The sequence below is a fragment of the Montipora capricornis genome, chromosome 3, assembly GCF_036669925.1.
Source record: "Montipora capricornis isolate CH-2021 chromosome 3, ASM3666992v2, whole genome shotgun sequence".
Lineage (NCBI taxonomy): Eukaryota > Metazoa > Cnidaria > Anthozoa > Scleractinia > Acroporidae > Montipora > Montipora capricornis.
In genome coordinates, this window is record NC_090885.1 from 25,714,841 (window position 1) to 25,728,338 (window position 13,498).

A 13,498-nucleotide genomic window follows, 5' to 3' on the forward strand; every position below is an offset into this window, starting at 1 on the left:
CACCATCACGACAACCCTGCTGGAAACAAAGCAATCGGTGAGGTGATCGATTAGGCACGAGTTTCCCCGGCGTTTAACAGGAACAGGACGTACATCGGATCATCCGAGGATGATTCACAGGCTACCAGCTAATAACAAATTATATTTTTGAATTAACAAAATAATTTAATTTAACAAAATAATTTCTCCTCAACTTGGACTGTGAATCCATTTGCGATCCTCCTGGGAGTGATACGTTGTTGGCTCAAGGGATCTACTTAACTGACTCTTTACATTAATTACCCTTGTCAGCCTGTGAATCACATGTTGATCCAGCGTTATCACATAGAAAACTGGCCCATTAGGGAGTCCCACGTAAATGCCACACATTAAGTGATCAATCAGCCATGTTGCCAGCATGGTTGTCCTGATAGTGTAGTGGTCATCACACCCGACTAGTGATCAGGGGGACGTGGGTTCACATCCCGCTCAGGGCAGTTACAGAAAATTGACCAGTGAAATTGTCCAGTGTTGAGTTTCCTGTAACTTTAGCTTAATAATGATTTGCATCATGACAGCATAGATTCCGACCCAACACTTGACCATTTTGGAGTGGTTTTCTGAGGTTTTCTAAGTGGTAAGTGGCTTTCTGAGGGGCAGATTAGCCAGGAAATTGCTACGTGGGTTGTAAATTTGGAACCAAAACCAGGAGCGGCATTTGGGAATGACAAAACACACAAACGTGACAACCCACTTCGACTTATTACATGTACATCCTGTTGCTGTACAGCAATTGAACGGCTTTCTGCTATCACAGAATGCTACCTCAAACCTCTTTCACAGAGTCTTCCATCCTTTGTGAAGGATTCCATGGATTTTATCAACAAATTAGAAGATTTGAATGCAAAAGGCCCATTCCCTCAGGGGTCCATCCTTGTGTCTTGGGATGTAGTGTCAATGTTTCCAAACATTGACAACAATCTAGGTATTTCAGCAGTTAGAAAGGCACTTAATTCCAGATCTGTTAACATTCCTTCCACTGATTACTTAGTTGAAGCCGCTGAAATTTGTCTCAGGGTAAATAATTAATATTCTCCTGGTATTGCTAGGAAAAAGTACTAAATATTTGGAATCTATTCCCTTAATGACAGTTTTAAAATTAATGTGCACATCTATTCTATGATCGCACTTAATCCTATGGTTGGGTCACGGAGTATGGACTTCAGACTACGGAATTGGAAGATATTGTAACATAAAAAAACACTGAAATACTGCGAACTTAAAAGATCAGCTAAAAATCCCTTGAGCAAAGTGTAGGCTACCTGTAGCGTCTTGTTCATGCATTCAGTTCACTTATCAGAACCAGATGCAGCCATCGCCTGTACTCCTTCCATGTTTGATCCTTCATTTCTTGATGATGAATACCTTGGTCTTCGTTAATAACCCGGTGCTTAAAATATTCCTCCAAGCTAAAGGAAACCACAAAACATGTAATAATATTATTAAAAGATTGTGTTACCTGTTCTGGATATAGACTGCCTTTGATCTCAGCGACTGTGTTTCTAGACACCGATGGTGGTAATGTCTTTCCTTTCATTTTCAAGTTAACAACTACTGTCGTACCTCTGGCCACCATCCTTGCTATCATTTCTGCATCTTCGACTGTTATGCAAGCTGTTGGAATCTTCTCTACTCCTAAACAAATATAAGTAGATAATATTTACTTTTTCTTTGGTTGTTTTGAGAAGCCTTGTAATAACAATCAACTTGCTGAAATTAAACTGAGATAGAGACATTTTATCTTAAAAACTCAGCACCACAGTTTGCCAATCCTTTTTTACCTCCAGACAAGTTGTGGTTGAAAAATAAGAAATGCCTTCCTGGGAGTGGAATTAATAGATAAAACTTGTTGCGGGTGGTGAGACCGTATAAGCTGCAACTACTTCATTTCACGACGTTTGATTAATAACTCACAGAACTTTATTACAGCAAAATCAATTTGAAAAAATACTAAACACTAAAAACAATGTAAAAAGGAACTAACTTTACAAACTGTGGTGGCCTCGTGCTCTCACAAGAGCCCCGTCCATGTGCACGTGCCAAAAATAGTGCAATAAACTAAACGGAACTCAGCTGGGCTGCAAGCTCAGCAGTAACAAGACATACTAGCAGTTTCCAAATATTATTGTCCTTAGCGATAGGGTGAAAGAGCCATTAAATAAGTGCGAGTAGGAAGAAAGCAAAAATTAAAAAAATTTTGGCAAGGTGGCAGACTTGTTTCTCTCCATACTAGTTGCTAAGTACTCTGCCATAACGTAAATCAGGCTTTTTAAGGTCAACTTTTAATTTGGGTTGACATTCCTGTTTTCCAGAGAGGGTCTATTAGCACTGTCTTCGCTCTATTCATTTATTGTGTTTCTAAAGCCTAGTTTCCACCTCCAAGCCCATTCTTACTGGTGGAAAAGGATGTGTTTTTCTTATATCTGAGCTTATAAGACAAGTTGGAATGATGCAAAAGAAAATGAAGTCAATTTGGGAGATGGATCGAAAGAGAAAGTGAAAAAAAGCTTACAGGTACATGTAGTTCATTATCATTATTTTATTTACCTTCTACATAGGTTTGCCATCCTGTATGTGGTGAGTAGATGGAAAATGGAGTCACCGAACGGATGAGGGAGGCTAAGCCACCTAGTTTGGCAACCTCTGCAGCACTTCTTACTCGATAGATGACAGTGGTCCCATAATCTATCCACTTTTCATTAAACACCACAATTTTACCTTTCACCTGCAAGCAAACATGCAAAGATACATACCCCCTTCAGTAAAAAAGCTTAATATTTAACCTTGGTAATTCCCTGCTAGCACAGGTATCGGGTCTTTTGCATTTGCTGGGCTGACGAGCATGCGAAAAGAGACCTCTGCCATGGTTCCAAACTCACTTTGATCCAACCACCATCCACAACCTTGGACAGCACTCTTCAAACTGCATGCCCCATGATATGTTTGCTGAATGTGACTTGAGCCAGGTAGTGCATCATGTAAGCCTGCACAAAACATCCCTGGACATTCTCTGAGATTCCCTGATGTCTTTGTGGAACGTCAGATCGATTAACTTGTTACCCCTGTACTCTGATACCTCTCTTACCTTGTTACCATTGTTACCTTGTTACCACTGTTACTCTCTTACCTCTGTCACCTTGTTACTCTGTTACCTGCATTACCTTGTTACCCTTGTTACCACTGTTACTCTGTTACCTCGTTACCTCTGTTACTCTGTTACCTCCATTACCTTTGTTACCCCTGTTACCTTGTCACCTCCATTACCTTGTTACCCCTTTTACCTCTGTTACTCTGTTACCTCAGTTACCCTTTTACCCCTGTTACCTGGTTCCTGTTACCTGTGTTACCTTGTTACCCTTCTTACCTTGTTACTCTGTTACCTCTGTCACCTTGTTACTCTGTTATCTCCGTTACCTTGTTACCACTGTTACTCTGTTACTCTGTTACCTTTGTTACCTTGTTACCACTGTTACCTTGTTACCCCTGTTACTCTGTTCCCTTGTTACCACTGTTACTCTGTTACCCCAGTTGCCTTGTTACCTCTGTTACCTTGTTACCCCTGTTGCCTTGTTACATACATACATATTTAATTGACCGCTCCCCATAGGGGCTTTTCAGGGCCAATGAAACACAACGAAACAACAGAACAGAACAACAACAACAACAATTGTTAAGAATCCCAACTGGCCGGAGGCAAACCAGTTGGCTATTTACAAGTGCAGCTGGGAAGTTGAACCAGGGACTACCAGGATCAAATTCAATGAGTGGTCAGAGCGGGTCTTGAACCCGGGATCTCCGGATCTCAAGGCAAGCGCTCTAACCACTGGGCCACACTGCCTCCTCCTTGTTACCTCTGTTTCCTTGTTACCTCTGTTACCTTGTTACCCCTGTTGCCTTGTTACCTCTGTTACCTTGTTACATCTGTTTCCTTGTTACCCCATTTACCTCTGTTACCTTGTTACCTCTGTTACTCTGTTATACCCCTGTTACCTTGTTACCTTTGTTTCCTTGTTACCCCAGTTGCCTTGTTACCTCCGTTACCTTGTTACCCCTGTTTGATGTCTGATAAATCCGATCGAGAACAGGAAATCAGTGAGAAACCTTGAATTGCAATGTTATTCCAAAAGGGGACATTAATAGTCAATTTTAATAATTTATTGTCATGGCATATTTAGACCAATCTGTATCATTTTCATAATAATATTATTGGGTACCTAATATGGCTTGACTTCATAAATATCTGGAAAGATCTCCTGTATTTTATCTATGTATAGAGGTTTTGCACGGCAGCCATGGCAGGAACAATATATTCTTTTTCCTATGGGAAAAAATGTTCTTTCTAATGCAAAACATTTTCATTGCTCCAGCGCTAGAATGACTAGACACTTAAATAAAGTTCCTTCTCTTTTTCAAAGATATATTACACAAGCATACTTTATTCTGCCCAGTTTTCTCAAATACTATTTTTGTTTTCTCTAGCAATCAGTACATTTTACAATGGTAATCATTATTATTTCAAATTCTAAACTCAGAATTAGAGCTATTTTCCCACACACAGTAATAATTATTTATCATTTTAGAAGGTCAAGTTTTATTAATTTTCAAAGTTGCATGTGTAACAATAGAACATCCAGACAACAGAGGACTGCTTAACTTACAACCCACCTCTGAGGATCTGGCATGAAGCTCATCAAATGACGTGACAACCAGCACTTCAGCAGTAATGCCATCTTTTGGTGTACTGACACTGCCACCGAGGCCAAGCAATGCAATATTATGACTCCTTGGCATTATCATTTGTGCCGATTCCTTACCTCGTACCCAATGTGTTACATTTACTTCTTCACCATGTACATTGTCAAGTCCGTCCTTCTTTAATTCATCCAACATGTAATCTATTGCATGTTCGAGATTGGCAGATCCTGCTATTCGACTGCCAAAAGTGTCCACAAATGTTGCTAGTCTTTCGTAAACTTGATGTTTTCCAGGACCTTTGGTTAAGTAGTCAATGATCTTGTGTGCATCTTCCTGGTGGCTTGCTACTTCAGATTTCAATTTTCGTGAAACTTTAATCGTGTTTGTTGCTTTGAAACCAGTGGTGGATGTGATGGCAAATGACATTGACAGAATGAACAGACAGGCAGAAAACAACTGAAATGTCCATTGTTCCATGGTGACTCTGCAAGGAAAATAATAATAACTTGATACTGCTAATAAACATGTGAAGGGTGACTAACCTTCATGTTGTCATCACCTAAATCCTACTGCAAACATGACACAACTTGGTAGAGTTTGCTATGGACAAAAACTAACTCAGGAACTGGACAGTACATGTAACAGAACAGTTCCCTGGGCTGTACTTCCTGAAGATGAACATTGTTACTCAAGTTCTTGCACTGGAAATACAGGAGATTTCCATCTGGCAAGTTAGTGACTCAAAAAAAAAATCACTCACAAGAAGATAACCTGATCTCTGGTCTATACTAAGCGATCTAAAGGATACATGTCAGTATATAGCCATCCTGACCACAAAGGTTGACAGATAATGATGATGATAAATGAACATGATTTATTTTAACAATTTTAACTAATGGGTGGCAGACCATTTGGCTATTAATAATTTTAGAAATACTTGGGACAAAATAAACCTGGGATTTCCAGGGAATTTAGTGGTAACGAGTGTTGTTGGAACTTCTGACCTCAAGAAATAAGTCTACAATCCTAAACTTCTGGTTTTGGCCTGCCTTTTTTGCCATTGGGATTGGTGCTCTATTTCTTCTTAGGCATGCTGTTACATGTACTTATTATAATAATGTGGATGCAAGATGAACAGCTAAATTAACTTTCATAATTTCAAATTAAAGAAGGAATCCCAACACAGAGATTCAAACATCACCCAGTCCACCATTATTAACATTGCACTGTTATTAAAGGAATCATGGTGTTTTGAGCACTAGCTAGAATTATGCAAGGTATTCCAAGCCAAATAAAGGAGGAATAAATAAGGATGTTATAATAAATAAAAGGTAAATCAAAGGTAACGAGAGGTAAAATTGTTAGCATTTAGACAATTAAATTGAAAAGTGCTACAAAAAATATTTTTCAGCATTCATGATCAACTTTCCCTGTGAAATAACGAGCATCTGTGTTGTCATCTTTCTGTCATCTTGCTCTCGCGAAAATTCAAAACCCAAATTTAAAAACTGAAGTAAATGCGGTTAAGTACTTATGACTGTAATAGGAACCAGTTGCAAGTTGCTCTATGCGAAAGGTTTAGCATGAATAGAGTCAGACTGATTGATTTTCTATTAGTGCTAAACGTTTCACATAGAACAATACACAACTGGTTCCTATTACATTCATAAATACACATACTTTACCACATTTTTTCACGTTATATTTGCATAACCATATTCACAGATATCATTGCAATATTATTATTGACACTGACATTTTGAACTATTGTTATTAATTATGCTAGCCAAGGTTATAATATTATTTTTAATGTTTTAATCTTCTCTTATAAGTGATTCTGAAATTCATTTATTTTGGATACAATGCTTTCTTTGAACAACTAAAAATAATTACAGTATTTCCTGTGGTTGTTAGGTTTGCTAGGCATCCTCAAACAAATACCGAGAAAGGTGTAGATACTGTCATTAGAAGATAGAACTCATCTACAGCTGTATTCTAATTTAGAGTTATTTTAAAAACTCCGAGGGCACATCTCTTAAGTCTAGAACTCTATAGCTAAAGGGTTCAAGAACCTCTAAAATCAAAACGTCATGTAAAGTATTAGAAAGAAACATATTCCTAATAATTATTCTAAAGTTATAAAGTTCTGAAATCGCCAAAATTTCCGTCTGGGGGTTCTAAAATCTCTAAAGTTCTAGAATATCAAACAAACCGTCCGGGGGTTCTAAAATCTCTAGAATCTCTAAAGTTCTAGAAATTTATATCAAACAATCCCTTTCGGGGTTCTAAAATCTCTAAAAGTTCTAAAGTTCTAGAATACTAGAGGTACATGTAGTTAATCAGTAAACAAGTGCTATATCTCGTAAAAAGTGTAGTTAACCAAACCGTAAATTGAAAGCTCAACACTAAAACGAACGCTTAGGTTTAATCAGTAAGTGAGTGCTATATTCTTCCCAAGATCTCGTAAAAGGAACACTTAGGCTTAATCAGTACGAAACGAGTGCTATGTTCTTCACACTATCTTGTAAAAAGTTTAGTTTATATAACTGAACCGTAAATTGAAAGCTAAACCCTGAAACGAATGCTGAGGCTTAATCAGTAAACAAGTGCTACAGAATGCTATAAAACTTTAACTAGAGTGGTTCTAGAATGCTATAAAACTTTATAATTAGACCATTTAAATTTCTATTTAAGCTCTTCTGACTAGAGCATCTGCATCTACAACCACATGTCCCAGCACTCGGCAAAGTCCTTTTGACTTATGGCTGTTTCTGCTTAGGTGGCCTCATGTACCTCAAGCCTTTTTAGAGACATTATGCCAAGCCGGTCACTTCTGCTGGAAAGAACATACTCACAGACGATACCAACCACAACACCAGGAACTTCATCCCCTACTCTTCTCAAAATAGTGTGTGGGTTCTTTAACGTCCCACAGAGAACTTAAAAACATGGAAGATATTTGTGAGACGGGCCTATTGTTTATAGTCCTTATCCAAGAGGACTTGAAGTCAAACCATTTGTGGGTGTAATTAAAAAAGCAGCACTTTCTCCCCAGTTGTTTTAAAGTGCTACTATAACGTGATTTGCATCTTTCCTATCTAAGCCATTTTAGGACATAAACATATTTTTAAATATCTCTTTTTGTTGCATAGATATTCAAGGTTTTAAAATAGGCAAATTAGCCAAGTGGTGACCTCATAAACTCAACCAAATTTTGATAAAATAAGATGAAAGAAGATATCTCAGCCAAGTTGAATCACAAATACTTGATCCTTTGCAATAAGATTCTGGTAGATGAGCATATTAGTTTTGTTACCATGGCAACATACTGCAATGATCATTCCATCTGGATTATTTGGCTAAAATTAATGGTAAGCACCCACAAAGCCTGGTGCTCAACCAACTGAGCCACTAGTGCACAGTCCTAGAATACTATAGAAATTTCTAATGTCAATACCTAGAGTGGTTCTAAACCTGCTCCCGTCTGACCTTGTATCTCAGTCGATAGAGTGGCGGAGATCTAACCCGAAGGTCATGGGTTCAATTCCCACCCTGGTCAGAGTTTTTCCTCTGTCCTTGTGTGTGCCCATTTCCTTCAGTAGGGCTAACGCTCACATGGTTCATATGGGATAGAAATCTAGCACTTCACATTACACTCTATTCAGTTAACCCCGAGAGTTTTAGATTGTTTCCCAGTAGAGGAAGCGGTGTTGAGAGGATTTTGCATTCCTCACTAATTGAGCTTCAATTATCTGTGCTGGTATTAAGTCATCTGAGCTGAATAAATATTGCAACCACACAAAATTAATTAAACAGGAACCGTTAACTCAACAAAGTGAAATACTACGAAATCGTCATGTGTAGTTGAAGGTTACACGGACCCTCATCAACGGACTCTGATAAGCATCACCTCATACCATAACTGAAACTTGAAGAGTTTTTCTCAATGCGTACTTAACAGGGCAATAACAACAACAACAACGTGTAATTCCACTAAATGACGTCGGTACTCCACAAGTAGAAGTTGATAACGTCTTCGAAACGGCACGCATGGAAAATACTTCATTTGGTTTAGCTACATCTACAGGGCAAAAAACTTTTTTTTCATTCCACTTGTCCATTGGACGAGTAACGTTGAGATTTTGGTTGTCTGCAAGTTAAATTCACTTGTCCAAAAAAATTATTTAAGTGAATAACAAAATATCATTAAAAACGTAGAAATTGTATAAATTATATAATCTGTTTTGCACCAAATCTCAAGTGTTTGTTTTAACAGTTATTTCAATTTCTGTTGTTCTTTGCACTTTTTAATACAACACCACTTCATACACACAATGGGGATCACTCAACATTCTTTATGTACAATACACCACTTGAGAAAATGCAGCACATCTAGGAGGCATTAAAAATGCTATCTAAGATGAAACATATAAGTCCTGGCAATATCAAGGAAATGATCTGGCCTCAGTTGTTCAAAAAACAAGACGACACATAACACATAACAAGTAGATCTTTTGATATTCATGCTTGACAGAAAGGCATATAATTTAGAGGTCAGTCTTGACAATTCAAACTTATTGATAATTTCAAAAAATATTAAGGCATGCTATTTTTACTCAATTTTATTCCATTTTCCCCTTTCAATTAAAATGTTATTTCACTTTATTTTGCCCTTTCAATTCAATAAAACTTTTGAATAGAATTTGATATTTTTACCTGTTTCCAACAGCTTCCCAAGCGTTTCGGCAACAACACAAAACCGTCTCTCCCTTAAACAGTTTGTAATCTTCAACAACAGCATTCCAGCAATAGGAGAGTAGCAAGCAATAGTTTCAAGCAATTTTTAAAGCTCTTTTGAGGACTGAAGTTAAATTGATTTTGTACATAAATATTACAAAACTATCTAAAGCATCACTAAAATTATATTATCAAAGTAGTACACCTCTATTAAAAGTCACATCATTTTGCAGTGAAACTGCTTTGTTAATATGTTTGTTTGTTTTAAGAGACATCTGGTTTGTCTCTTTCTACTGGGCAAACCTGCCCAGAGGGAAGGAGCACAAACAGGACTCGAGGTCCTATGCGAGGTGCTCCACCCTACCCTATCCAGACCAGAAAGACCAGACCACAACACCGGGAACTACATGCCCTACTCTTTACGACAAGTGTGCGGGTTCTTTTACGTCCCACAGGATTATGGTTGTGTAAAGAAAATGTTATATATTTTAAAGACCAGTCGTCTTCTCAAACAACCAAAAATCCTTTAGAATATAGACATTTTTACGTGTGATCTTGTAGCTTTCTCTGAGGAGTTTCAGGGCCCAGCAGCAACAAGATTTCAAAAAGGTCAAATCCAAATCCCACTTTCTTCTGCCCGATATTAAATATACGAAAATATAAAAAAATTGAATCCAACTGACAGTTGAAAGGTCATTTCACAAACCTAGATGATTATGTTGATTACTCCTTGTGAATAAAACTGGTTTTAAGGTCACCAAAGTAAGCTAAGTTTTAATAATCGTGACTCCACTCCAGCTAAAAATCCAGCTTTGGTTTTACCAAAATTGAATTACAATATTATTCAAACAACCTTTACATTATACTGAATACCAGATGGAATGTTGTAGCGGTATTCTTGGTTTGCATCCTCGTGATGAGATGGCCATGTTGGTGTTGTACAACACAATAGAAAATGGCATAATAATAGAGTCAAATTCCCAAAAGGTATTTTACTGCATTGTTCTGTGCACCAATATGGCCGCCGTGACGTCAGATGCAAACCATCAATTGCACCATAAAAATATAGGGTGCTTTCCATTATGCCTGACCATCAGGTCCGAGACCAGTGGAACTTAAACCAAGTAAAAATGGAACGACGTTTTTCATCAAAAGTAAATTCCCAACAGGATCGAAGTGTTCCATTAACGTTTTGGCCGAAATTTTGGTTACATCACAGTGAAATGGGACTGGAAACGAGAATTTTTGTAAATGGAACGGCACGTTTCGGTCGGCAAGGATCTCATGGATATACACACCAACCACAACTCTAAAAAAATAACCATTCTAAATCAGTTTCTAGACTTAAATATTGCTATAGCAATAACCTAAACGAAAGTTTAGACCTAATCACTGAAATGGGCACTTAAACTTAATCTGTAAAATGAGAGTTTAATTTAGGGGACTCGTGGTGGGTATATCCATGAGATCTTTCCCTTTCGGTCGGACCGGACAGACTGGTCAAAGAGGACCACCTCCAGAGGTGGTCCCAAACAACCGAAACAGACCGTTCCATTTTGACTTCAGCCAGAAATTCCCGGAAATTTTGGCCTAATGGAAAGCACCGGCCCTTAATACTTAATACATGCCAACTTCACACATACCGATATTTTCCAAGATGGCGTCTCCTGGAACACCAGTTTAGGACCCAGTACTCTGCACCATTAAATTCAAATGGCTCCAGTCCTCTGCACGGTCAAATTCAAATGTCCGCAGTATGGAGCCACAATTGTGGTCAAATTCCCCAGAGAGGGGACAGCAGAAGTGTTCAAATGCCGCACCTTTGCCCGTACCCCCCACCCCCTCCCCTCCGTCTAAACATTGATAGGTGCATTACCGCACTGCTTTGCTTTAGAAAAAATGCAACACAACACAAATGGAGTTGTTAGGTGTTTAATTGAGAGCGTTCGGTTTTATACAGTGAACCACGAAGTAACGAGATTCTTTTGCGCTGTACCATACGCCATAGGTGTCACTATTTATACTATATTCCCCCGCATTAGCCTCCATTGCAAGCTAGTTCCAGTCCAATACTGCGAATACGAATATGGTCTATTGTAAGCATTTTTTCCAGAGGTTTAAAATTGGCTTCAGAAAGAGTGAAGGTTCAGATCCCTGAGGGGATCCCTGTAGTAAAAACATGCACTCTTTGAGTGAACAAGAATTGGCAGAAGAATAAACAAGCTGAGTTTTCTATCAGATCGGTGAACTAAAATATTTATGCAAGTGAATATTCCACTAACCTGCTTTCAAGTCTATTCCACCAGCTACAAGGTCATTACATTTGCATGTAACTCCTTATACGCCCCGTCTGGGACAAAATGCGTCCTCGATAGATCTTACCATTTACCGATATGACTACTATACCGGTCTCCTACCGGTATTGTATTAAGCCGCGCGGAGAATGGGTAGGGGCCTCCTCCGCGCGGCTTATGCCTCTCGCGCCAAAAATACCGACTTCAACTTCAACTTCAACTTTACTTACACTGTTCAGAGGGGACAGCTATTCTTAAAGTTATTTTCATAGAGTTATGTCGTAGAGTTAGAGTTAAGTTTCCAAAATCCTGAATTCAAGATTTTGGACGACCAAAATCCTGAATCTTGAATTCAGGATTTTGGCAGTCCAAAATCTTGAATTCAAGATTAAAATCTTGATTTCACAATGAAACACAATCGACGTCGCTTTACGATAAAATAAAGCCTTTTGTTTAATTGAGAGCGTTCGGTTTTATACAGTGAACCACGAAGTAACGAGATTCTTTTGCGCTGTACCATACGCTGTCGCGTATGGGACAGCGCGAAAACCGGCTTTTTTTCAGAGGCTATTCAAAGAAGTGCAGGACAAGTAGGATATTCCCGGAAAGCCTAAGTACTTCATGTATCCCCTATCATAGTGTATTTAAATTATAATGTATTTCCACGCCTATATCATAGTGTCTTTAAATAATTAGCCCTATATACCCATGTATAGCTTATATACCCCTATATACCAATGTATACCCTTATATACCCATGTATACCTTTATATACCCCAATATACCCATGTATACCCTTAAAGGGGTATTAAAGGGTATACATGGTTATTTACTGGTATCAGAAAGCCATAAGGGTTGAAACGTGTAACGGGCCCTTGTGTGCTGGGAAACAAGCTTCTGAATATTCAATTTGCTAAATACTATATTTGAAAAAACAGGAGCGAGGGGTTTCCAAATATGGTACTTAGTACTGAAACGTTCAACCAATCAGTTCGCACTGAATATTCGGAAGCTGTGAACGCGCGTTACACGTTTCAACCCTTATGGGTTCCTGGTGGTATATAAGGGTGTACATGGGTATATAGGGCTAATTATCAAATACCCTATAAATACCGTATATTTAAATACATAATAATAAGGGATACATGAAGTACTTACCTCATTGAAACATATGCTGTATTCAGTATATGTGGGCTCATGTTAGACCATCACGTGACAAATTTCAACCGTTTGTGTTGCGACAAAGAGCGAGCGAGTTGGCTCAAATTCGTGGTAGGTAATCATTTTATAACTGCCCGGTTTTCAGGCCATTTTCCTCTACAGAAGCCACCAGGCTGGCATCATTAAGCTAGAATGTGGGTGAAGGCAAGCCTTTGAAAGAAAACACAGGCGAGAGATGGTTTCATGCAGACTGGGACGCCTAAATGCTCTGTTGTAAACATGGCGGTTCACGAGTGAAGTTGTCTCTCTGGCCTTTCTGTGGACGAATTCCAGGACCTACTGACACAATGTGGGCACGTTTTGAAAGCTAAAACCTTCAATCGATGCGTTATTTTGCTGGTAGGACTGGGTGGCCCGACACTTATGAAAAAAACTATGAAATGAGAATCGGGAGTCTTCCCTTGTCATGGAATGGCAGAATTACCCAGAATTCTTTTTGGGCATGAGCGAGGCAACTTAAGAAGCACGAGACTGGCCCTCATCGAATGGTTGAAGCGCGGCCAGAGGAAATG

At 38.6% G+C, this 13,498-nt stretch overlaps 1 protein-coding gene across 2 annotated transcripts in view; it reads right to left on the minus strand.

Moving 5' to 3' along the window:
• Window positions 1-11,861, minus strand: part of LOC138042654 (carboxypeptidase Q-like) — a 16,538-nt gene extending 4,677 nt beyond the window's left edge. The window contains exons 1-4 of one of the 2 annotated variants that reach the window (XM_068888601.1): window positions 11,754-11,861; window positions 4,705-5,218; window positions 2,587-2,764; window positions 1,499-1,674 (exon numbers count right to left, since the gene is read on the minus strand). In XM_068888601.1, coding sequence (XP_068744702.1) covers window positions 1,499-1,674; window positions 2,587-2,764; window positions 4,705-5,211 — 861 coding nt within the window. In that variant the 5' untranslated portion in view covers window positions 5,212-5,218; window positions 11,754-11,861. Of the gene's footprint in view, window positions 1-1,498; window positions 1,675-2,586; window positions 2,765-4,704; window positions 5,219-11,114; window positions 11,165-11,753 lie in introns of those variants that run through there. The other variant, XM_068888600.1, reaches the window with a different exon arrangement.
• Window positions 11,862-13,498: the final 1,637 nt, after the last annotated feature.